The sequence below is a fragment of the Vitis riparia genome, chromosome 18 (genome assembly GCF_004353265.1).
Source record: "Vitis riparia cultivar Riparia Gloire de Montpellier isolate 1030 chromosome 18, EGFV_Vit.rip_1.0, whole genome shotgun sequence".
Taxonomy (NCBI): domain Eukaryota; kingdom Viridiplantae; phylum Streptophyta; class Magnoliopsida; order Vitales; family Vitaceae; genus Vitis; species Vitis riparia.
Genome location: NC_048448.1, coordinates 30,369,158 through 30,394,808, shown reverse-complemented (window position 1 = coordinate 30,394,808; position 25,651 = coordinate 30,369,158). Strand labels below are relative to the sequence as shown.

Sequence of the window (25,651 nt, the reverse complement as noted above, 5' to 3'; positions counted from 1 at the left end):
TTTAAAAATAAAATAAATATTTTTTTTACAATTTATATAAAAAAATTCATATCATAAATCTTTAAATAATAAAATGTATGTTTTAAATCCAAACTCTAAATTATCAAATGTATTATTATAATTAATATTTAAAATTATCAAATATAATATTTGCAGAATGATATTTTCATTATTTGTTTATTATATATTTATATTTATATTTAACTTGTTGTAACTAATTTTTTATTATAATTTTATGTTTAATTATCAAAAAATAATAAATATGAAATGGTGAAAGAGTGAAAGAGTGAAAATTTTGAAATTAAAAATGCTTTACACTAAAGGACATGTCGGCCTATAAAAGAAATGAAAAAGGAAAAAGAAAAAACATGTGCTAGGCATGTAAAAGTCAAGTGTGAGGTGTGTGACGTGAGGCATGTAAAAGTGAAGTGAGGGAGAAAAAAAATTAAAATAAAAGGTTGGCAGGGTCGATTAAATTGCTATTCAAGTGCACATTATAGAATAATTTTCTTTTTGTATTTGTGGGATGAAATATGAAAGTTCGACTTCATAAAATGTAAATTTTTTATAGATCGTGTACGAAAGCATCAATATTTTTAGAAATAAATGGTCATTTAATCGAAAAAATTATCAGTTCATAAATCAAACAAGTTATTAAAGCGCGATTAAATCGGTGTCATAATAAATATATATTTTATATTTTATATAAATTAAATTTTTTAGTAAGAAATTAAGATTAAAAAATAATAATATTTCATTTTGTTATTAAAATAAATAATAAAGATAAATATAAATATATTAATATATTAAATTTTATTAAATAAAAAATATATGATTTAATGTGAAGATATATTTAAAATGGAAAAAAAATTATAATATATAGTTTTGCATAGATATCAAAAGTTACATATTGTTTTATAATTTTTTTAAAAAAATAATGTGTTATTTTCATACATATTAATATATAGTAAATAATTACTACTAATTATTTAAGGGTTTTTGAAAGACATACTAATTTTATATATTGGTTTCTGACGGTAGAAAATAATGTCAAGTTTCAGTACCCAATGGTTCAATTTTGGACAAAGTACTTTCCTACACCTTAAATTTTGGACAAACAGGTGGGCTGGAAGTGGAGTCTCGGAAGAAAACAAGCCCAACCCATGAAATGGATAAGCGGCCCCCCATCAAATTTTGGTCAAATGAGGTTTGACCAGTTATGTGCAACCATGACCAATAAATATTGTAGTTAATTGTAAACAAACAAAAATAGAAAAGATCATGCTATAAGAAAGAAATTGAACCCGCAAACCAAGGAATACATCCCTATTAATTCTAGCTCTACTAAAATAAATAAATATTAAACCCTTAATTAATCATTTCAAACCATTTACATTTTCAAAATTAACAATAAATACGAAGTGAGATTAATTCAAAACTCGGAATTATTTAAACAAAACAAGAATTTACATTTCATAAAATCAATTTAATTATTATATCCTAATCATTTCCTAAATGAAATAATACACAATTTTGTTCATCTAAATTGAATTTTAATTTATAAAATTCAAAAAAACCTATTGATATATTCATAAAAATTTTCTTACTCTTTAAGTTTAGTTAATTACACAAATTAAAGTACATGGCCTTATTCATTGAAATATACTCATATTTGAAAAATTATTGCTTAATACCCATTTAATCTCACTAGTTTCAATGATAAGGTAAGGCTATGTTTGGTTCTCGGAAAATGCAAGAAAAAGAAAATTAGAAGGAAAAATGGAAGGAAAGAAAAAGTTATGAAAAGTAATATAAATTTTTTCACTTGTTTGGTTATTCATGTAAAATTTAAGGGAAAAAAAAGAATTTATTTTCTTTTCTTTGGTTAACCACGAAAAAAAGTGAAGGAAAAATAGAAGAAAATAAATTCAACAATTTATCTTAAATGATTATCAATTTGTTAAATAATAAAATAAATTTTATGCTCTTATTTTCTAAAAATCAGAGGAAGAACCCAATTTTCCAATCTTCCACGTAATTCTTAAGAGATGGATTCCAGATGGACCAAATTGAAGATCCTTCACAATTGAAGGGTCTCGAATAAAGCAAAGCACCAAACCCAGTATAAAAACAATTAAAGCAGCTGGAATTGACGACATAATCCGCAATCTCCATCGCACACGGCGACAAGAGCGATTCACATAATTATTTTCTTCTTCGTCGCACAAGGGGATAGCTTCATCGCCAAAATCACCAGAACCAGTGACCAAGACCAAGAACAGAATAGCGAAAAGGGCAAGTGCAATTCCGTCGAGGCCGAGCCAATTTCTAGGTGGACCGGATTTTCTGGCAGAGAAGTCCTGGTTGTAACGGATGTATTTGATGGCGGAGAAGGCGAAGGTGAGGCCCTAGGAGAGATGGATGCCACGGACGACGGGGAGGGGGATGAAGCGGTAGAGGAGGGACATGAGGCCGGTGACGCCAAGGATGAAGAGGGTGGCGGCAGTGGAGAGACCCGCGACATCGATTTGGGGGAGGGAGAGAAGGGGGTCGGAGATGGCGATGACAACGATGGACTTCATGGGCTGGACAGGCATTGGGATGCCGAAGAGAAAGCCGGTGGAGATGTTGTAGAGACCCATGAAGATAAGGGTTGTGGAGAGGTCCAGGTGTTTGACCAGTGTGAGAGCTAGGACGATGGGTCTGTAGGTGCCCAGGTCGATGAATTCAATTTTGCGGTGAGAGAGAGAGAGAGGGGTGTGATAGTGAAGAGCACAATAAAATTTCCCCATTATTTTTTAAAAAATAGTAAGGAAAATATTATGATATTTTCTTTAATATTTTTCTCTATACTTTTTTCCCATCATATTTTTCATATCACCCAAACTAAAGAAAATATTTTTTCACATGATTTTTTTTCCTTTTCTTAGCATTTTTCGGAACCAAATATAGTCTAAGTGTTTGCTCTTATAGTTACAGTTATTGAAGTTAAGGATCAAGCTAATAACCTAATTATGAGATGGCAAATTCCACAAAATTTTCTATCTTCATCTTCAAAGTTCACGAATTAACTCTCAATTCTCTCTCTAGTTTTTCCAACTTCACTAAAATGGTATTAAAGTAAGAGATAGTTCACCTAAAACAAGTATTTATAGTAATGGAGACTGTAATGTCAAATTCCAACAAAATCATTCTCATGTCTTATAAAATTTAAATAATAAAAAAGTATCTAAAAATCAAAACAAAAACAAAGTTAATCAAATAAAGAAATATATCCTACTATTTCCTAGATCCATTTGAAATTGATATATGTCCGTTGTCCTTAATTTATAAAAAAATTGAATAATGCAATTTTTCCCACTTATCGACCTCTAGGTATACTGGAATATTCATACAATGCATATTAACCATTTCTCATAGCTTGTAGTCACAACTTACCACATAAAAGAATGTATAAAAATTATGGTAACTATAATGAAAAGAAGAACACTACTATTTATTATTTATTAATATTAAATAACATTAATTATTATAAATATTTTATTTAGTACTCATACTTTTAGGTTTAATTTGAAGATGATAATTATCAGGTTAGTTTTTCAATTCTAGGTTTTATTGAAATTTCCTATTATCCATAATATGTTATACGAAATATAAGTATTAATGTAATTTATTGTATTCATGGAATGGCATGTGACCATGTGACAACGTCAGAGTATATAATGTTTCTTCTTTTTTAGTCTGCCACTCAATGGATTCCCGTGAATTATAGAGGAAAAGTGTATCACTGCGTGTGCACGCCTTTTTTTACATGCACCGACTGACATGTGACCATGTGACAACGTCAGAGTCTATAGTGTGTTCTTTGTTTGGTCTGCCACTCAATGGATTCCCGTGAATTATAGAGGAAAAGTGTATCACTGCGTGTGCACGCCTTTTTTTGCATGCACCGACTGGTATGTGACCATGTGACAACGCCAGAGTCTATAGTGCGTTCTTTGTTTGGTCTGCCACTCAATGATTCCCGTAAATTGCGGAAGAAAAGCGAATCATTGCATGTGAATGGTTTGTGATAATATATATCACGTGAAAGTGTCTTTTCTCCCTTTGATTGCATTCACTGAATAGCATGTGACCATGAGACAATGTCAGAGTGTATAGTGTCTTCCTCTGTTTCTAGTCCACCACTCAATGGATTACCGTGAATCACTGTGCAAGCATTTTATCGAGTGGTTTGTGACAATCTATATAGGAAAAAGTTACAAGAAAAATATCATTTCCAAATAATAGAATGTCTTAATGAATTTCTGCCACAAGACTTTGGGTGCTAAGCAGCCCTGCTCCTCAATTCAAATACGGTATTTTGTAACTCAAAACCATGTCGCAGAGTATAACACCATAAAGATAACAGGCAAGAGGAAATGGACATAGAAATGGAACAGGCTGGAAAACCACTACCTCGAAAACAACGTTGGAAATTAAGCAGCAAAAAGACAAAAATTGATGGCTTTTGATGTACCCAACTCATCTGCAAAATTTCCAGTCATACAAATACTACAGGACAGAATTTGCTTGACTTTTGGGGCCCACGCTGCTTCGTAGAAACCTGCTCCCACCCACCAAGTTAAGATTCTAAGAAACTGCTTCAAATGTTTCTTTTACCTTAGGCCTTAGCATCCTATTCCTATCAAGGACCATTACATTCACATCGATTTCATAGAGCCAGTGACAAGCCACCTACCTCTGGTGTTAAGATTCTAAAATTCTAAAATTCTTAAATACTTACATTTAAAAAAAACAAAAGTGAGGTATTAAAAAGGTTTAATTATTATAAATTATAAAATTTCTAAAAAAATCATTTTTAAGTATATAAAATAAGTAAATGCTTTTTTATTGGAGAGCTGTAATGTTTTATATAAAACTTATTATAATTTTTTATTTTTAAAAATAAAAAAATAAAAAGTGTATTTAAACTCTACATATCCTTGTTACTTTCTTGAAATTTTAGCATGACAAAAATATTATGGAAATAAAAGTTTTTAATTTAAAGTCAAGGGCTTTAAAAAATAAATTCAAATACGGTATTTTGTAACTCAAAACTATGTAGCAGAGAATAATTAACCCCATAGAGATAAGAGGCAAGTATAGCGTCAAAAGGGGGATGGTGCACCCGTATGACTAGTTCACGAGGGAATGGACATATAGAAATAGAATATGCTGGAAAACCACTCCTTCGAAAATAAAGTGGGAAATTAAGCAGCAACAAGACAAGAGTTTACGGCTTTTGATGTACCCAAAAGGACACAGAATTTGTTCGACTTTTGAGGGCCGATGCTCCTTCCTGGAAACCTGCTCCCACCCACCAGGTTAAGATTACAAGAAACTGCTTAAAATGTTACATTTATCTGAAGCCTCAGCATCATAGCAGAGAAATCCCAGTTCTTTGCAATTTTAGCACACCACCTGTCTCGAATGGCTTCAACCAGTACCAAAACCTCGTCCTCTTCTTCCAATCTCCCACACAAGTATGATGTATTTTTGAGTTTTAGAGGGGAGGATACCCGTACGAATTTTGTCGATCATCTTTATGCAGGTTTAGTTGCAAATGGATTTCATACATTTAGAGATGATGAGCAACTTGAACGTGGAGGGGAGATTGCATCTCAACTCTTAGATGCTATTGAAGAATCACGTGTTTTTATAGTAGTTTTCTCTGAGAACTATGCTGATTCCCGATGGTGTTTAAATGAATTACTGGCTATTATTGATACAATGGCACGCGATGTTAGCAAAATTGTTTTGCCCATTTTCTATCATGTGAATCCTTCAGATGTACGACATCAGAGGGGAAGTTATGCCACAAGGCATACTTCTCCCGTTGAAGACGCAGACGATGATGAAGTTGCGATGATAGAGGACTGGAAATATGCTTTGACTGAAGTAGCCAATTTTAGTGGATATCCTGTGGACCCAAATACGTAAGTATAACTTTCCTTCATCTCCTGTTTGCAAATTTTCTCCTTTATGTCTCTTAATTTATTTTCTAGTAAACTATAACAAGTTTTACTACCCATATTTTGTTATATGGAAGCGTTGTCCCGTGGAAGCAATTAATCTCATCTCACACCTTTCTTCTTAAATTATATTATCTACTTACGTACTTAAACTGGATTCGATAAAACTTAATACTTTTTACTTAATGATTTAAGTTAAATTTAAATTAAATCATTTTTACGTTATTAAATTAAAACTTATTACTTAATTTTAAGGCTTTTTATAAAAGAATGAAAGCTTTTAGGAATATTTTTATAAATTTTTTAGGTTATAAAGGAAAAAAGTTATGATACAAAATGAGTTTGGGAAGATTATATATGATAAATAGAGATGAATTTGCATCTAATTTATGTTATTTATAATATTCTCTATAATACAGTGGAATGATCTCCTTTATCATGTCAAAACCTTGTATACATTTGTGAGTAGTTTGTTTTATCTTTATGTACTTACACTAACACGTTGATATTAAAGCTTTTGCCTCTATAAGAAACTAGTATCAAATCTTTCATAAGTACAACAAGGCCAACCCCAATTTTTATATATTCCTTTCAAATTTTAATCTAAATCCTTTTAATTTAATTAGGAGCATTTGTAATTAAAATGGTCATCTCATTCAAATTTTCCATTGGTCTGATATTTAAAAGCTCTTTGTTATGTTGAAGTGCTTTATCATATGTTTCATTAAGCATAAAAATTTTGAAGCAAATGAGAGAGATTTAGGATTTAAAAACGCTCATTTTCAATCCAATCAATTAAGGGGTTTTAGAACTTTTTTTTTTTCATTTAATGAGGAATTTGAAATATAAGGATCTTAACAAAGCAAACACGCCTCAATTCATTAAAACATGATATTGTGTATATTTATATAATTGAATAGCAAGCTAAGATAGGCTAAGACACATGCTATAATCTTAGGAGATTTATGCCATTTAATAGCTTACTACGACAAGTGTAAGGCTAAGAAAGAGAATAATCTTGGCAGTTGAAACCATTAGAGTTATTTATTTATTAATTTTGGCTAGGATATGGTGGAACATATTTTTTTCTTTATATATCCTAGAAAGTGGCAACAGATATTCTCATATTAGGTACTATAATATCTCATGAGATCGAGATAACATGTCTTTTCTGGGTGACCCTAAACACTTGTCATAGTGTAATATGTGACCATAATAATTTCTTAAGTGGAATTTGACATATGTCATTTGTGGACTAGAATATGTCAATTGAACACATATTTAAGGATTGTAGAGGTAATTTTGAGAGGTTAATAGCATTTACTTTGTTGAATTGTGGACACCAGCTCATAGGGAGTCTATACGCAGTTGATAGTAGTCATGGATTTGAGGAATTGATTAAATTAAATTTAATAAATTTTCATCTTGATGTAATTTCATAGGATATTAAAGTGTAGTCGACTCTTTTTAATAAAATGTTGAGTTAAATTTACAATTGGATTCTTAGGGAGTTAGTATTTTCTTGTAAGTCTCATTGATCCCTACTCGAGCTCATATTCTTTGTTGGCACAAAATCTTAAGGTTTTATGGAGAATTAATCATTTATGTGCATAAGGGTGTTTTGATAATAAAAAAAATGCAAGGTTGTGTAGGATTTTATAATTAATTAATTTAGGTTTTTTGAATTTGGCTAATTAATTAATTAGAGTCTATTAGGAGTAATTAATTCATTAGAGCTTAATAGACTATATTAAGTGATCAAAACCCAAGTTAAACCAAAGTCACTTAAATTTATAAGAAAGTTTATATAAACACTCTTAAGGGTTTAGTACTAGACACTTGTCTTTTAGAGAGCCTCCATCTCTCTCTCTCTCTCTTTTTCAACAAAATTGTATAGCCAATCTACACAAGTGCCAAGGCTCAAAGAACTAATCTAGGAACATCTAGATCAAAGGCAAAGATTTTGAGCTCTAGATCTTTGCTATTCGCTTTTTTGTCTTCCATTGCAATTAGATCTAGTTGTTGAAATTAAGAGAAGATTTGAAGAGAAAAAGAGAAAAGAAAATTTAGGACTTTTCATTATGAATTCTCTTTAAAAATGGATAAAACACTATTACAATTTCAATAGGCCTAATAAAATAAAATAAAAACTAATTTACCCTTATTTTTAAAAAAGAAAAAAATAATTCTAATATAGTAACTAAATAAATAAAAGATATAATAACTAAATATATAATTTTAATATAGTAACTAAATATATTAATAACTTCTAACACTAGTGTCCCTAGATTGACAGAGGGCATGCCATATTGTCACTATGGATAGTAGCATGCTTCGAAGTGCATGTAGCAATGCCTAGCTCTCAAAGGAACCTCCTCAACCAAATACGCTTCTGGAATACGGCTAAGCAAGCTATATGCTCTGATACCAATGTCAAAAATTGAAACAATGTAACAATAATGTGGGCACATGGTTCATTCATTGATTGGGTTAGGGTCTCCAAGACCTCTTACTCATCAGGGACATATTGGATTTTGTGATGCCATATATCATAATTATCACCATCTAGCTTCTCCCCTTTGTAAGATAAGCAATAATTATTTTTTTATGGCATTTCCTAGACAATGCACAAAAATAGGGATATTATTATGGCATATATTCAAGATTATTGCAGCATGAATCTTAGGCCAGGGTAAAATTAATAATTCCCTAGGTCACAAGATTGACAATAGAACTAGGTTTCCAATCATCTCTCGCACCACACTAGGTCATTTCATTACCAATTTTAAACCTAAATTTGTTTCACAATAAAGAAATAGAAAATATGCTTATCCTTTATATGATGAGTGGAACTAAAGAATGTGCAGATTTGATATACCTCATGATGTCAGAAAATGGGAAGAGAAGGGAGTGGGGAGAGATACTACTCGTGCTTTTGATTGATGCTTAATATGGGAGAGAGAACCTCTTTTCATAGAGCCTTAAGCTATAAGGGGGATCGTGAGTTTAAAACCTTTCAACAATCCTCCCTTATCCATTCTGCTCAGCTCCACATTAAGCAGTTCCTAAAATCCCTGCCGTATCAGTTGGCAAATAAGGAACGAAGCAAACACAAGGGCAAGTGAATTGAGAAGACAAAAAAGTCCCTCATAATTAATACATCGGCAAGTTGTTAGAAGCAAATTAGACAAATAACACTAATTAAATGGAACCATGTAGAACTTATTTGAAAAGTATGTTTTTACGAACACTCTTGTCTGCCCTAGTTCACTAAAATGTCGGAGAAGTGTTCTCATGAACAACTTGTTTGAAATGGAAAAAATGAATGGAGTGGAGGATAGTTTATGCTTTAGCATATACTAGACTGAAAAGATTAGACAACATTGTAATAGCTTGGCCTATGTTAAATTAACTGGTGGTCATTTTATCTAGGATTCTAATAATAGCATCATTTACCATAGAAGGGACATAACATTGCGATACCTTAATTAAGACAATAACTGAATTCTGAACATGTATCATTCTTAGGCTAACAAAAATCACATTTTCCATTTCATTCCAGTTTTCTAACCTTTTTTTTTTTTTTGCATAGGTACAAAATGAAGCTAGATATGGAATTTGATTAAATTTGATTCAATTCCTTTAATTTATATTATTTTCTTCATAATTTAATTGCTTTGAACAAAAGTGAATACCATCAAATTTACTATGCAAATATTTACATCTCTATAGTTCACTCTCGGAATCTTGACATCTTCTTTTGTATCTTATAATTGTGTATAGACGTGAATCCGAGGTTCTTGAAGAGATTATTAGTGATATTTCATCTTGCCCCAATCGTGTAACTTTACATGTCGGCACACACCTGGTTGGAGTGGATATACGTCTGAATCAAATAATGAAGTCGATGAACATTAAGTCAAAAGAAGTTCCAAAAGATGTTCTGATGGTTGGGATATGTGGATTTGGTGGAGTAGGCAAGTCCACAATGGTTAAAGCTATTTACAATGAAATCTCTAATCAATTTAAGAGCAAAAGCTTTCTGGACGAAGTTGGAGACGTTTCCAAAGGCTATCATGGTCTACTGGATTTGCAAAAACAACTTTTTTGTGATATCTCACCCAGAGGAAAACGAAAAATAAGCACTCTTGCTGAAGGAATTAATGTGTTAAAGAACGTGCTTTGCCATGTAAAGGTCCTTCTTGTCATTGATGATGTGAATAATAAGGAGCAATTAGAAAACTTAGCTGGAGGACATGATTGGTTTGCTGAAGGAAGTAGAATTTTTATAACATCTAGGGATAAAAGTTTGCTGGTCCGGCACAAAGTGGATGTATTATATGAGCTTCCACAATTAAACTGGGACGAAGCTATTGAACTCTTCTGTTGGCATGCTTTTGGTCAAAGATTTCCATATGCTAAGTTTTGTTCTCTTTCCAATCATTGCGTACTCTATTGTGACGGTCTTCCCTTAGCTCTCAAAATATTGGGTTCTTTTCTATTCGAAATGCAACCTGATGAATGGGAAAGTGAGTTACGTAAACTTCATGAAGAACCTAACATGGAAATTTTAAATGTGCTTAAAGTAAGTTTAAATGGACTACAAGATACTCATAAGGCAATATTCCTTGACATTGCATGTTTCTTTAAAGGAGAGTATAAAGGCTTTATTATAAAAATACTAGATGGTTGTGGTTTTCATGCGAGGAGTGGAATAAAAGTTCTCCAAAATAGGTGTCTTCTAACAATTTCAAATGGAAAGGTTGGCATGCATAATTTGATACAACAATTGGGTCATAAAATCGTTCGTGCTGGTCTCAGGGACAAAGGTATGCGCAGCCGATTGTGGGATCATATGGATGTACAAGATGTATTGAAGAAAAGGACGGTATGAATGCTCCTTGGTGATCTATGCAACTAGGTAAAATTATATGCACGTTATGCTTATTGCTTATCATCTGCTCTTTTGACAGGGGACCAAGTCAATTGAAGGCATATTCCTAAATTTATCGAAACTAAACAACATAAATTTAACTACTAAAGCAATGAAAAAGATGGCCAATCTTCGATTGCTCAAAATTTTCTTGGGTTCTGAAGTTGTTTCTGGTGAAGAGGATTACAAAGCGTACATTTCTAGTGATTTTGAATTTCCTTCATGGGATTTATGCTATCTCCATTGGCATGGGTACCCTTTGAATTCTTTACCATCAAATTTTGAGGCTGAGAAACTTGTGGAACTCAACATGCCATACAGCAACATAACAAATTTTGGGGAAGGGAATATGGTATGTATACTTTCTTTATACGTTTCCTTTTTTATGCACCTTTTCTTTATTTACTCGTAGTTTATTTATTCAAGCAACATATTTTTTAACAGGTTCAGTTTTCCAAACTAACAGCCGTCATTCTCAGTCACTCTAAAAACCTCATAAAAGTCTCAAACTTTTCCAGCACCCCAAATTTGGAGAAACTAATTCTTGAAGGTTGTACAAGCTTGCGCGAGATTGACCCATCTATTGGGGATCTGGAAAGGCTTGGTTTGTTAGATTTGAAAGAGTGCAAGTCACTGGGTAGTCTTCCAGACAGCATCTGCAACTTGAAATCTCTTAAAACTCTTTATCTTAGTGGCTGTTCAGAACTCAACTGTTTGCCCGAAGACTTGGGAAACATGCAACATCTAACTGAGCTTTATGCAAATAGAACAGCTACAGGAGCGCCCCCTCCTGTAATTGGTCGTTTAAGAGAACTTCAAATACTATCCTTTAGTGGATGTACAGGGGGAAGAGCTTACCCATCATTGTTTTCTTTATCAGGTTTATCCCTCTTGAGGGCATTAGATCTAAGTGATTGTTATTGGTGGGATGCAAGAATACCCAGTGATTTTTGGTGCTTATATTCGTTGGAAAAGTTAAATCTGAGTGGAAACCATTTTACTATGGTTCCAACAAGCATCACAGAACTTTCAAGGCTAAAGGTTCTTGTGTTGGGGCGTTGCCAGAGGCTCCAAGAAATTCAGCAACTTCCACCAAGTCTGGAAGAACTGGATGCACACGAATGCGTATCCCTGTTAACTTCCTTGGCTTCATCAAGTGATGTTGTGGAAGCTACCTCACGAATGATGTCGCTGCACAGAACCATATTAGAGAGGATTCAGGTCTCTACCTCTCTCTCTCTCTCTCTCTCTCTCTCTCTCTCTCTCTCTCTCTCTCTCTCTCTCTCTCTAATGATTTTCCATGGCAGGACCACGCTCCAAAGAGTGAGTTCTGTATTCTCATTCCTGGAGATGGAATTCCTGAATGGTTTGAACATCGGGAAATGGGTTCTTCACTAACAATGGAGCTGCCTTCAGATTGGTACGACCGTGACAAGTTCCTAGGATTTTGTGTATGCTTTGTCTTTGCTTTCAAGGATCAACTGCCTCAGATCCACCACGACATATTATGCCAGTTGAACAATTTTTCATTTTTCTATCCCTACTGGGACAAGTGGAGTGGTGAGCATTCATCAAATGATCCCCACATGTGGTTGGCATATCAACCACGCTCTGGAGTCGATATTTGCTACCCAGAGGCATGGAATAGCATTCGGGCTTCCTTTGAACTGTCTGGTGTGACTGATGCGTTGTCGATAAAGTGTGGCCTTCATCTTATCTACAAATGACGTCATTAAAAAGTAATTGTAATACCCATCCATAGGGATAAACTCAAGGGAAAGGTCTCCTACAATGGCCACAACATTATTTGAACTCTTCTTCTAGGGATCTCTGTTTTTTTAATATTGTTCGATTTTCCATGTTTCCAATTATCCAATTTCTTGTTTCATGCATACATTATTTTATTTAACAAATTGTTAATTTGTGCATTATTCATACCCCCAACTATCGAAATAAGTAGACAACATCCTAATATGAGCAGGCAAAAATAAATCAACACAAGGAACATCAAATTTTTAGACTGGAAAAACCCTCCCACAAGAGGTAATACAAGAGAATGAGAAATATTTAAGGAATATATTAGGAATTTTTAATAAGTAATTATTTAAATTTTTATGAAAAATTATTAAAAAAAAAAAAGAAGAAGAAGATATGTTATATATTAAAGAATCAAAAAATATGGAAAAAGAAAGAAACAAAGAAAGAATGAGAGGAATATGAAATTAGAAGGTTTAAAAGAATCTATGGAATATATTAGGGAATTTTAGCGTAACTAAATCATTTATGTTATAAATGCATTAATAATAAATGAATTCAATATCTTGTTTGCTTATGGCCAAAAATTACATTCAATTCTCATTTAATACTATCATTGGTAGATGCAATGTGCAAATTCTTATGCAGTCCAAAGGTATGTAAAAATTATTCTTATAATCCGAAACTATTTGCAAATTATAATAAAAGTTGTGCAACAATTATTTTACTTAAACACAATCAAAAGCTGTAAAAACTCAATCGATTTCACTATCCTAATGAAAATATATTAACAAGGACCTACAGATCGCAAATATCACAACTTTAAAAAGAAATTATATTAATTTTAAAAAATATATTTTATTGTATTTAACTTGTCGGGGAAAACTTTTAATTTAAAAAAAAATAAAATAAATCATTATAGATTTTATTTCATTCAAGTTTTAAATTTTTATTTGAACAACAAAACATTACTTTTTGTTCCTTCGGAGTCCATTAAATTACTTTTTAATAAACTTAAAAATGAAAAAAAAAAAAAAAAAAAAAAAAAAGGAAAAAACCTTTGTGTTAATTTTGAGTTTATTAATATATTGCAACCTTATTTAGTATAGGTCACATCAATTCTTTGCTATAAAACATTTATATAGTATTAAATTATATATTTACATTAATTAAACAATAAAAAGTTAAATTTTACTATAACAATATACATTATTTTTTATAATAAATTTCAATAATTTTTTTTTAAAAAAATTATAGTTCAATTAATTTTAAATTTTAAATTTTATCTTAAAAATCAATTAATTCAATTTTTTCTAATTAATTTTAAGTTGTAGATTGTCATAAAATGTTGTCTGCATTGAATTCTCATATCTAAGATAAATGATTTAAAAGGAAAAAAAAAATCACTTTCCTCACAATTTTGATAAAGAAATCTGCTCTTTCAAAAATAATGTATAAGATAATGAAGAATAAAGTTATATTGAATCTAACTTCTCGTAGATGAGAAATTTTAAAGAGTTTTTAAAGAAATGAAGTTGTTATATATTTCACCTAATTTTTTTTTATTTTTTTTAATAAAGAAGGGACGAAGCATTAATAAATTCATTATTAATTTTGAGTGTATTGAATTATTTTTTAAATAAAAATTGTTTCCTTGCCCTTTTTAAATTAATTTGATTAAATAAAATTTAAAGTTGAAATATTTATTATTCATCTTAAAAAACAACATAAAGTACCCAAAAAAAAAATTTGTTTTTATGTGGTGAGGATAATCTTCAATGTAGAAAATATGATGTTCATGATAAAATACATATAGATGATATATAGTTTTGCAATAATGTTATTTATAAATAATAAAATTGGAATATTTTTGGAATTGATTGAGTACGTGCAGACTAAAACATGATCATGTATTTCCATAATTCACGGGAATCGATTGAATGACAGATTAAAACAAAGAAGAAACACTGTATATTCTGACATTGTCACATGGTCATTTCGATGAATACAAAATAAGGAGAAAAGACACAATTCACACTATATACTCTGACATTGTCGCATGGTCATTTCGATGAATACAAAATAAGGAGAAAAAACACAATTCACACTATATACTCTGACATTGTCACATGGTCACGTAGCATTTCGATGAATACAAAACACGGAGAAACTTTCTTCCACAATTCACATCAATCCATAGGGTGGTAGAGAGAAAAGACACTTTTCTTCTACCATTCACCTCTGGCATACATAAAAAAAAGGGAATTTATGTAATCATACACCAAGGGGTAAAATTTTGCCTTTTGGAAACTTTACTTTTTACTTTTCAAATTCAGTGAATTTTGTAGAAAATAAACAACCTTTCATACACTGTAATAGTGATGTTGAGACCCTTCCAAAAATACCCTTCTATAGTTTGACATCTCTCCTAGTTGGATAAGTTGCTTGTTGTCCACTTAAGCCAATGACATGGCTCAGTTACATGTCATCGGCTAGCTAGACATTTCACATGGATTGATGTTTTAAACAATATTTACCCCCAAATATCTTCTTCTTTCTTCAACCAAACCCTAACACCAAAAACCCATGTTTTTTCTTATTCGTTCACAAGCACAACCCATCACAAGGCGAAAGGATCCATAAAAAATCTGGTAGGTTCTCAAATCGCGATAACCCATCAACCCCAAATGAACCTCCAAACTTGATCTCTTATTTTGTTTCTCCTCCATCACCATAAGAAAGACGACATCTTCATTTTCCCACCAAACATCAATCTGAAAACAAAAGTCCAAGTGCGAACCCCTTAACAAAGGCCAGGTAGACAAAAAAACCCATTTCCTTCTTATTTCAGGAGTGACAGTCATTTTTCTCCTAGTTGTACTTCCTATTTTGCTTTTACATCGAAAAAGGAGAAAGAAAGCAGTTGAGAGAATGAGATAACGAAGAATAAAAATATTGTAGTTGCATTTAACTTTTAAAGTAAGGGTTTTTCCAGGTGATATATATATATATATATATATATGTTATTAAATTTTGTAATAACTTTATATTTTGATTTGTCATTTTGATTCTTTGAGATTTGAATAATGTCATAGTTATGTGATTTGTGCAATTTTGTGATTTAAACTTGATTACATTGCATATTTCTACATGTTCAATGTCCATTAATATTGTATCTAAATTTATATTTTAATTTATTTAGGGTTTATTTGAAATGAAATATGGCTTAAAATTTGATAAATGATGGGAAAATGAGATGGTGGTAAGCTATATTGATTTTGTTTTATTTTCTGAATTGTTGTGTTTGTGTTGTATGTGGTTGTTGGGAAGAATACGGAAAAGAGAAGAAAAATATGACTATTGCATGTGAAGGGAATACAATTTTTAGGAATGTTCAAACAATTTGTTGTTTAATGTTGTTTATATGGGATTCGAGATGTTTTGTTGTTTAATGTTGTTTATCTGGGATTCTAAAATGAGTAATTTGAGTGATCTTTTATAGTTGTTAATTGGTGAATCTAATGCATGGGAAAAGAATTCATGTTTAGTCATGAGTAGATGAGTATAAATTTTAAAAATGATTGAGATTAAAGTTTGAATAAATTTCTTAATAAAAGTTTTGAATTTGTAATGAATAAGGGTTGAATTGAAGAAGAAAATAAAACAAATTTATTAAAGCGGGCATTAATTTATGTGGGAATTAGGGAAAATAGTATTGGAGCCTTAGGTTCAAAATTGATGGTTACAACCACAAATATGAAATTTGTTTTGTTTATGTGTGTAGTGGTCATAGTAAGGGTCTACCCTTGGATGAAGGGGTTGGCCGTAATTCAGTTAATGACATTTGGATGAAATTATTGTTTTCGTAAGAGGTTGCAGTAAGTGAATTAAAGGCTGACCCATTTGTTTGGAGGTAGACCCTTAGTTGTAAATATTGTTGTGGTTTAATCTGGATAGTAGGCAAAATAAAGGCTGACCCATTTGTTTGGAGGTCGGCCCTTGGTTGTAAACATTATTGTGGTTTAATCTGGGCAGTGGGCAAAATAAAGGTTGCCCCATTTTTTTGGAGGTAGGCCCTTGGTTGTAAACATTATTATGGTTTAAGTTGGGCAGTGGGCAAAATAAGGGTTGGCCCAATTGTGTGGAGGTCGCCCCTTGGTTGTAACATTGTTGTGGTTAAATTTGGGCAATGGGCAAAATAAAGGTCGACCCATTGTTTGAGGGGGTGGCCCGAAGAGAGTGACATTAGCACAATTTGGCTTGAAGAGTTACCAAAACAATGGTTAGCCCATGAATTGAGAGGTTCACTCCCTAACTTATATAACATAGCAAATTACTACGAAGTAAAATAGAATAATTGCATTGCTTAATGTTAAGTATACACTATGCATGTCTATATTTACACCATTAATTGTAGACTATGAAATGTAAATGAAGCTCGTTTGTAAAGTTTCAAAGATAAACGATGTATTAATATATGATGGTCATAGGCATGATAATCAATTTTGTTATAAGTAAGTTGGTTTATGCAGTGTTATTAAGAAATTAATTAATTGTTTCAGCTTGACTAAAGGTTCATGCTTCTAAACAAGGGCTGCACATGATCGAGTAGCATTTAAATGGATCCAAGTAATACAATTTATTGTTATCTGCACATTGGAGGAGAGCTAGTAAGGGATGAACATAGCAATGTGGAATATATGGGTGGGAGACGAGAGAGTCTAAGTTTAGAACGATCAATGACTTATAATGATTTTGTTTCAAGGATTTGTGGGAAAATGAACATCAATATAGTGGGACCAACATTTTCATATACTCTCCCGTTTGATTTATATGCACTTCAACCATTGAAAAATGATGAAGACTTGACAAACATGTTTCAATTTAGTGATCGACGTGCACGTGTATATATATGTTTAGCATCAACAGTTGAAGACGATGAAACGATTGAGAATGAAGGACAAAGGTAAGTTATATAAAAAAAAATATATAATCTTAAATGATTCCTTGTATTTATTTATTTTGTAATATTTATGTTTATTCATTAGATGTTATAATGCAGCTTGAACGAAACAATCGTAGGGTCTAACTCACCGGTCCCATATTCAACAAGAGATGTTGATATTAGAATGCAATCACGAGGATTTCATCAAAGATGTGCTGAATCACATGTTGGTCCACTAGAGTCAAGCCGTTTTGAGAGTGCAATATTGGGTAGTGGGCATACCTTCTCAACTGCAAATGAATTTCAGGATGCAATATATCTCATGTCAGTAGGAGGCCGTTTTAGATATAAGTTTAAGAGGAATTGTCTTAAGCATATGACTGTAATATGTGTTGTTGAAGGATGCCCTTAGAAAGTAACTGCTCGTGCTGTTGGGAGAACAAAAATAGTTCAAGTGCATACATTTAGAAATGAACATAACCACTCTTTAGAAGATGTGTCAATTTCCGAACCAGTAGTTCGTTGTAATCGAGCCACAGCTATGATTGATGATGTTATTCGTTCAAATCCAGATTACTTACCCCGTCAAATATGTAAAGACTTTCGTCGACAATACGGAATGCAATTGAATTATTGTCAAGCATGGAACTTGAAAGAGAAGGCTAAAGAACGAATTCATGGTGTGCCGCAATGTTCATATAAGTTGTTACCTTGGTTATGTACAGGGCTTATTGAAACAAATCCAGGGACGATTGCTAATATAGATGTTCAGATGATGGTCATTTTATGCAATTGTTTGTTGCCCTTTCAGTGTCAATACATGGGTTTCAACTAGGATGTCGGCCTATTATATCAATAGATTCATCCCACATGAGTGGGCCATACAAGGGTGCTTTATTTTCAGCTTCTTCCTATGATGCTGACGATGACATGTTTCCACTTGCTTATGGCTTATTTAGCTCTGAGAATTACGAGGATTGGCTTTGGTTTTTAGAGAAATTGAAGATGGTCATAGGTGAAAGAGATGTTATAATAATATCTGATAGGCACCAAGGGATTATCCATAGTGTTTCAGAGGTATTTGGTAGTACAAGAGGGTTATGATCCTCCTTTACAAAAAATATACATATTTTTCTTAATAATGTATACATTTTTCTTAAGAGTGTATGTAGGGTTTTGAAATGGCCAAGGAGGAAGGGGGTGGACTCAAATTCATTCTGGGGTTTACATTAGTGAATATTTACACCCAACTTAGGCATAGTAGGGTCATAGTCTGACTTACAAAAAACCTATGTATTTTTCTTAAAAATGTATCTAGGGTTCTACCATGCTAAATGGGGTTTGGCAAGCCCTTAATTGAATTTTGGGCATACATAAGTCAAATTTTAGACTCAAATTAGTCCGAATGAGGTTATGATTTGTGAAATCAAGGTTTGGTCAATCTTGGTTGTGATGATAACAAAACAAGGTTTGGAACTAATGATTATATTTTAAGTGTGACTAGGCAAGATGATTTCCAAAGTGACACTCACAAATAACAAAATCATGTCAAAGAGAAATCAATAAGAAGAAGAAGATCTCAAAGAGAAGTGTTTTTCAAGACCTAAGCTTCTTAGGATCTCTTTATAAGATTGTTGGTGCACCAGGTTTTTCATACATTACATTCTTTACTTATGCACCAAAATCATTAAAGAGTTATTTTGTTTTAAATCTTTTAAAATTATATGATTTCATATTTTTAACTAAAACCTTGTATCAAATGTTTTTCAAACTCATTTAAAAGGTTTTAAGTTAAACAAGATGGTTATTGAGCAAAAAATGGCTCAATCGATTAAGGGATCAACTCAACTGATTGAGGAATCTACTTAACCTATTGAACCAATTAAGGAACTGATTGACCTTTTCAACTCAATCAATTGAAAGGTGCAAAAACCTTCTCTCTCTTTTGGAACTCTTGTTCGACAGGTTGAAATTGAACTTCATCCGGTCGACTATCAATCAAAAGGCGGTCGAGGTTCAACGGTCACCTTCAATGTATTAAATGCTAACGGCTGGTGAACCGATCAAACTGGAACTCGATCGGGCAAACCCCCAACGACTAGTTTGACCTCTTTTCTCTATAAAAAGGCTCAAATCTTTATTGTTTTAAGAGTTTAACATTTCAAAACCTTTCTTGAATTTATTTGAGACTTAGGAGAGTGTTTTTTAATGCACCTTTGTTTTAAAACTTGTAGGTCATTGATTAGTGCACAATTCAATCCTAATTTATCTTGTATTATTTTAGCCTAAAGTTTTGTACTAGGATTTTGTGAGGATATTTCCTATCTTTATTTGTAAATTTTTTAGAGGAAAAATCTAAGTGTGAGGTATCACTTAAAGATTCTCAAATGTGGGGCTATCACTTGAGGGGTTGTTCAAGAGTTATGTATCTTTTAAGGATTGTAAAGTGTGCTTAGAACCAAACGTCCAAGATAGTGGATTAAAACCATAATTCAATTGTATTACTTGAAGGTTTGGTTTGGAAGCCTTGAATTAGTGAAACCTTAAGTTTGGGATTGAAGCTAGAGGAGAGTGAACGTAGGTTGGATTGTGTCGAACCATTATAAAAATCTCGTGTTTACATCCTCTCTTTCCTACTTTTTTTATTTTGTATGCAATTGTTTTTATATTGTTTTTATTATATAAATTGCATATCATTGTCTCTTGCATTTACATAATCTAAATTTGTAAAAAGAAACAATCATCCTATTCACCCCCTCCCCCTTCTAGGGTGATTACTTTCGATTGGATTAACCAATTTTTCTAACATGATTAACTTCAAGTTATATACACATATTTTTCTAAAGGATGTACCTAGGGTTTTACCATGTCAGGCAAGGTTTAGGAAGACCTCAAATGCATCCCAAGGCATGCATAAGTTAAAGTTTAGACCTGAAGTCGAATGAGGGAACTATTTAACTCTAATCACACATTTTTCTAAAGGATATGCCTAGGGTCCTGCTATTTAGAATGGGGTATGAGAATGCCTCGAATGCACATATTTCTTTGTTAGATCTAAATTAAGTCCAATGAGGAAACAATTCAACTCAAATCAAATGTAGGTATTTTTTTAAAATTTATATGTATTTTTCTAAAGAATGTACCCAAGGTTTCTACCATGTTGAACGGGCAATGGAAGGCCTTAAATGCATCTGGAGGCCAACAAGAGTGAAATCTCATGCCCAAATTAGGTAGAACTAGGTAAGATTCAAGTTAGATGAAATGTACATATTTGATAATAGATGTACCCATTTTTCTAAAAGAATGTACATTTTTAAAAAAGATGTAAGTATTATAACAATTCTACAAATAAAAAATAAAAAAAATAAAAAAATAAAAAAATAAAAAATTAATTAATTAAGAGAAAATTAATATAAAATATTAAATACAATTTTTTTAATGAAAAAATATATTTTCTTGATTTATGTAAATTTAAAAATTAAAATTTTTAACCAAAGAAAATGTTAGAATCAGTATCAAACTAAAATCATAAGAAAAAAACTAAGACCACCATCACTACTTGTGATTTTGATATGAAAATTTTAAAATTAAAATTAAAATAATATAAACTATAAAATAATATTATAAATATATTTTTATTATCTTTTAAAAATAAAATAAATATTTTTTTTTTACAATTTATATAAAAAAAATTCATATCATAAATCTTTAAATATTAAAATGTATGTTTTAAATCCAAACTCTAAATTATCAAATGTATTATTATAATTAATATTTAAAATTATCAAATATAATATTTGCATAATGATATTTTCATTATTTGTTTATTATATATTTATATTTATATTTAACTTGTTGTAACTAATTTTTTATTATAATTTTATGTTTAATTATCAAAAAATAATAAATATGAAATGGTGAAAGAGTGAAAGAGTGAAAGAGTGAAAATTTTGAAATTAAAAATGCTTTACACTAAAGGACATGTTGGCCTATAAAAAAATGAAAAAGGAAAAAGAAAAAATATGTGCTAGGCATGTAAAAGTCAAGTGTGAGGTGTGTGACGTGAGGCGTGTAAAAGTGAGGTGAGAGAGAAAAAAAATTAAAATAAAAGGTTGGCAGGGGAGAATTGATTTCCCATAAAAGTTAAGAAAAGGGTCGATTTAAATTCCTATTCAAGTGCACATTATAGAATAATTTTCTTTTTGTATTTGTGGGATGAAATATGAAAGTTCGACTTCATAAAAGGTAAATTTTTTTATATATAGTGTATGAAAGTATCAATATTTCTAGAAATAAATGGTCATTTAATCGAAAAAATTATCAGTTCATAATTTAAGAATTAAACAAGTTATTAAAACGCTGTTGAATTGATGTCATAATAAATATATATTTTATATTTTATATAAATTAAATTTTTTAGTAAGAAATTAAGATTAAAAAATAATAATATTTCATTTTGTTATTAAAATAAATAATAAAGATAAATATAAATATATTAATATATTAAATTTTATTAAATAAAAAATATATGATTTAATGTGAAGATATATTTAAAATGGAAAAAAATTATAATATATAGTTTTGCATAGATATCAAAAGTTGCATATTGTTTTATAATTTTTTAAAAAAAATAATGTGTTATTTTCATACATATTAATATATAGTAAATAATTAATATTAATTATTTAAGGGTTTTTGAAAGACATACTAATTTTATATATTGGTTTCTGACGGTAGAAAATAATGTCAAGTTTCAGTACCCAATGGTTCAATTTTGGACAAAGTACTTTCCTACGCCTTAAATTTTGGACAAACAGGTGGGCTGGAAGTGGAGTCTCGGAAGAAAACAAGCCCAGCCCATGAAATGGATAGGCGGCCCCCATCAAATTTTGGTCAAATGAGGTTTGACCAGTTATGTGCAACCATGACCAATAAATATTGTAGTTAATTGTAAACAAACAAAAATAGAAAAGATCATGCTATAAGAAAGAAATTGAACCCACAAACCAAGGAATACATCCCTATTAATTCTAGCTCTACTAAAATAAATAAATAAATAAATATTAAACCCTTAATTAATCATTTCAAACCATTTACATTTTCAAAATTAACAATAAATACGAAGTGAGATTAATTCAAAACTCGGAATTATTTAAACAAAACAAGAATTTACATTTCATAAAATCAATTTAATTATTATATCCTAATCATTTCCTAAATGAAATAATACACAATTTTGTTCATCTAAATTGAATTTTAATTTATAAAATTCAAAAAAACCTATTGATATATTCATAAAAATTTTCTTACTCTTTAAGTTTAGTTAATTACACAAATTAAAGTACATGGCCTTATTCATTGAAATATACTCATATTTGAAAAATTATTGCTTAATACCCATTTAATCTCACTAGTTTCAATGATAAGGTAAGGCTATGTTTGGTTCTCGGAAAATGCAAGAAAAAGAAAATTAGAAGGAAAAATGGAAGGAAAGAAAAAGTTATGAAAAGTAATATAAATTTTTTCACTTGTTTGGTTATTCATGTAAAATTTAAGGGAAAAAAAAGAATTTATTTTCTTTTCTTTGGTTAACCACGAAAAAAAGTGAAGGAAAAATAGAAGAAAATAAATTCAACAATTTATCTTAAATGATTATCAATTTGTTAAATAATAAAATAAATTTTATGCTCTTATTTTCTAAAAATCAGAGGAAGAACCCAATTTTCCAATCTTCCACGTAATTCTTAAGAGATGGATTCCAGATGGACCAAATTGAAGATCCTTCACAATTGAAGGGTCTCGAATAAAGCAAAGCACCAAACCCAGTATAAAAACAATTAAAGCAGCTGGAATTGACGACATAATCCGCAATCTCCATCGCACACGGCGACAAGAGCGATTCACATAATTATTTTCTTCTTCGTCGCACAAGGGGATAGCTTCATCGCCAAAATCACCAGAACCAGTGACCAAGACCAAGAACAGAATAGCGAAAAGGGCAAGTGCAATTCCGTCGAGGCCGAGCCAATTTCTAGGTGGACCGGATTTTCTGGCAGAGAAGTCCTGGTTGTAACGGATGTATTTGATGGCGGAGAAGGCGAAGGTGAGGCCCTAGGAGAGATGGATGCCACGGACGACGGGGAGGGGGATGAAGCGGTAGAGGAGGGACATGAGGCCGGTGACGCCAAGGATGAAGAGGGTGGCGGCAGTGGAGAGACCCGCGACATCGATTTGGGGGAGGGAGAGAAGGGGGTCGGAGATGGCGATGACAACGATGGACTTCATGGGCTGGACAGGCATTGGGATGCCGAAGAGAAAGCCGGTGGAGATGTTGTAGAGACCCATGAAGATAAGGGTTGTGGAGAGGTCCAGGTGTTTGACCAGTGTGAGAGCTAGGACGATGGGTCTGTAGGTGCCCAGGTCGATGAATTCAATTTTGCGGTGAGAGAGAGAGAGAGGGGTGTGATAGTGAAGAGCACAATAAAATTTCCCCATTATTTTTTAAAAAATAGTAAGGAAAATATTATGATATTTTCTTTAATATTTTTCTCTATACTTTTTTCCCATCATATTTTTCATATCACCCAAACTAAAGAAAATATTTTTTCACATGATTTTTTTTCCTTTTCTTAGCATTTTTCGGAACCAAATATAGTCTAAGTGTTTGCTCTTATAGTTACAGTTATTGAAGTTAAGGATCAAGCTAATAACCTAATTATGAGATGGCAAATTCCACAAAATTTTCTATCTTCATCTTCAAAGTTCACGAATTAACTCTCAATTCTCTCTCTAGTTTTTCCAACTTCACTAAAATGGTATTAAAGTAAGAGATAGTTCACCTAAAACAAGTATTTATAGTAATGGAGACTGTAATGTCAAATTCCAACAAAATCATTCTCATGTCTTATAAAATTTAAATAATAAAAAAGTATCTAAAAATCAAAACAAAAACAAAGTTAATCAAATAAAGAAATATATCCTACTATTTCCTAGATCCATTTGAAATTGATATATGTCCGTTGTCCTTAATTTATAAAAAAATTGAATAATGCAATTTTTCCCACTTATCGACCTCTAGGTATACTGGAATATTCATACAATGCATATTAACCATTTCTCATAGCTTGTAGTCACAACTTACCACATAAAAGAATGTATAAAAATTATGGTAACTATAATGAAAAGAAGAACACTACTATTTATTATTTATTAATATTAAATAACATTAATTATTATAAATATTTTATTTAGTACTCATACTTTTAGGTTTAATTTGAAGATGATAATTATCAGGTTAGTTTTTCAATTCTAGGTTTTATTGAAATTTCCTATTATCCATAATATGTTATACGAAATATAAGTATTAATGTAATTTATTGTATTCATGGAATGGCATGTGACCATGTGACAACGTCAGAGTATATAATGTTTCTTCTTTTTAGTCTGCCACTCAATGGATTCCCGTGAATTATAGAGGAAAAGTGTATCACTGCGTGTGCACGCCTTTTTTTACATGCACCGACTGACATGTGACCATGTGACAACGTCAGAGTCTATAGTGTGTTCTTTGTTTGGTCTGCCACTCAATGGATTCCCGTGAATTATAGAGGAAAAGTGTATCACTGCGTGTGCACGCCTTTTTTTGCATGCACCGACTGGTATGTGACCATGTGACAACGCCAGAGTCTATAGTGCGTTCTTTGTTTGGTCTGCCACTCAATGATTCCCGTAAATTGCGGAAGAAAAGCGAATCATTGCATGTGAATGGTTTGTGATAATATATATCACGTGAAAGTGTCTTTTCTCCCTTTGATTGCATTCACTGAATAGCATGTGACCATGAGACAATGTCAGAGTGTATAGTGTCTTCCTCTGTTTCTAGTCCACCACTCAATGGATTACCGTGAATCACTGTGCAAGCATTTTATCGAGTGGTTTGTGACAATCTATATAGGAAAAAGTTACAAGAAAAATATCATTTCCAAATAATAGAATGTCTTAATG

At 31.5% G+C, this 25,651-nt stretch overlaps 3 protein-coding genes across 4 annotated transcripts; all 3 read left to right on the top strand.

The window, feature by feature from the left end:
* The first annotated feature begins 2,059 nt into the window (after window positions 1-2,059).
* Window positions 2,060-2,693, top strand: LOC117905692 (high mobility group nucleosome-binding domain-containing protein 5-like). The gene is made up of 2 exons (XM_034818578.1): window positions 2,060-2,093; window positions 2,230-2,693. The coding sequence occupies exons 1-2, from the start codon at window positions 2,060-2,062 to the stop codon at window positions 2,691-2,693; spliced, it is 498 nt and encodes a 165-aa protein (XP_034674469.1).
* Window positions 2,694-5,311: 2,618 nt separating this feature from the next.
* LOC117905380 (disease resistance-like protein DSC1) lies at window positions 5,312-12,878 on the top strand. Of its 2 annotated transcripts, none has more exons than XM_034818303.1 (5): window positions 5,312-5,978; window positions 9,798-10,902; window positions 10,988-11,299; window positions 11,392-12,168; window positions 12,255-12,878. In XM_034818303.1, the coding sequence occupies exons 1-5, from the start codon at window positions 5,473-5,475 to the stop codon at window positions 12,672-12,674; spliced, it is 3,120 nt and encodes a 1,039-aa protein (XP_034674194.1). In that variant the 5' UTR covers window positions 5,312-5,472; the 3' UTR covers window positions 12,675-12,878. The 2 variants fall into 2 exon arrangements, with proteins under 2 accessions (XP_034674194.1, XP_034674195.1); XM_034818304.1 differs by having other exon boundaries at window positions 5,315-5,978; window positions 10,836-10,902.
* A 4,762-nt stretch (window positions 12,879-17,640) lies between these two features.
* Window positions 17,641-24,043, top strand: LOC117905691 (high mobility group nucleosome-binding domain-containing protein 5-like). The gene is made up of 2 exons (XM_034818577.1): window positions 17,641-17,668; window positions 23,580-24,043. Exons 1-2 carry the CDS (start codon window positions 17,641-17,643, stop codon window positions 24,041-24,043), a joined length of 492 nt encoding a protein of 163 aa, XP_034674468.1.
* Window positions 24,044-25,651: the final 1,608 nt, after the last annotated feature.

Bases quoted from the DNA above. Each gene is read 5' to 3' on its own strand.
- LOC117905692 (XM_034818578.1), top strand. From the start codon at position 2,060: ATGGACCAAATTGAAGATCCTTCACAATTGAAGG. The intron at 2,094-2,229 runs GTCTCGAATAAA...TCGTCGCACAAG, and splicing joins AGATCCTTCACAATTGAAGG to GGGATAGCTTCATCGCCAAA.
- LOC117905380 (XM_034818303.1), top strand. From the start codon at position 5,473: ATGGCTTCAACCAGTACCAAAACCTCGTCCTCTTCTTCCAATCTCCCA. The intron at 5,979-9,797 runs GTAAGTATAACT...AATTGTGTATAG, and splicing joins TATCCTGTGGACCCAAATAC to ACGTGAATCCGAGGTTCTTG. The intron at 12,169-12,254 runs GTCTCTACCTCT...TTTCCATGGCAG, and splicing joins CCATATTAGAGAGGATTCAG to GACCACGCTCCAAAGAGTGA.
- LOC117905691 (XM_034818577.1), top strand. From the start codon at position 17,641: ATGAAACGATTGAGAATGAAGGACAAAG. The intron at 17,669-23,579 runs GTAAGTTATATA...TCGTCGCACAAG, and splicing joins ATTGAGAATGAAGGACAAAG to GGGATAGCTTCATCGCCAAA.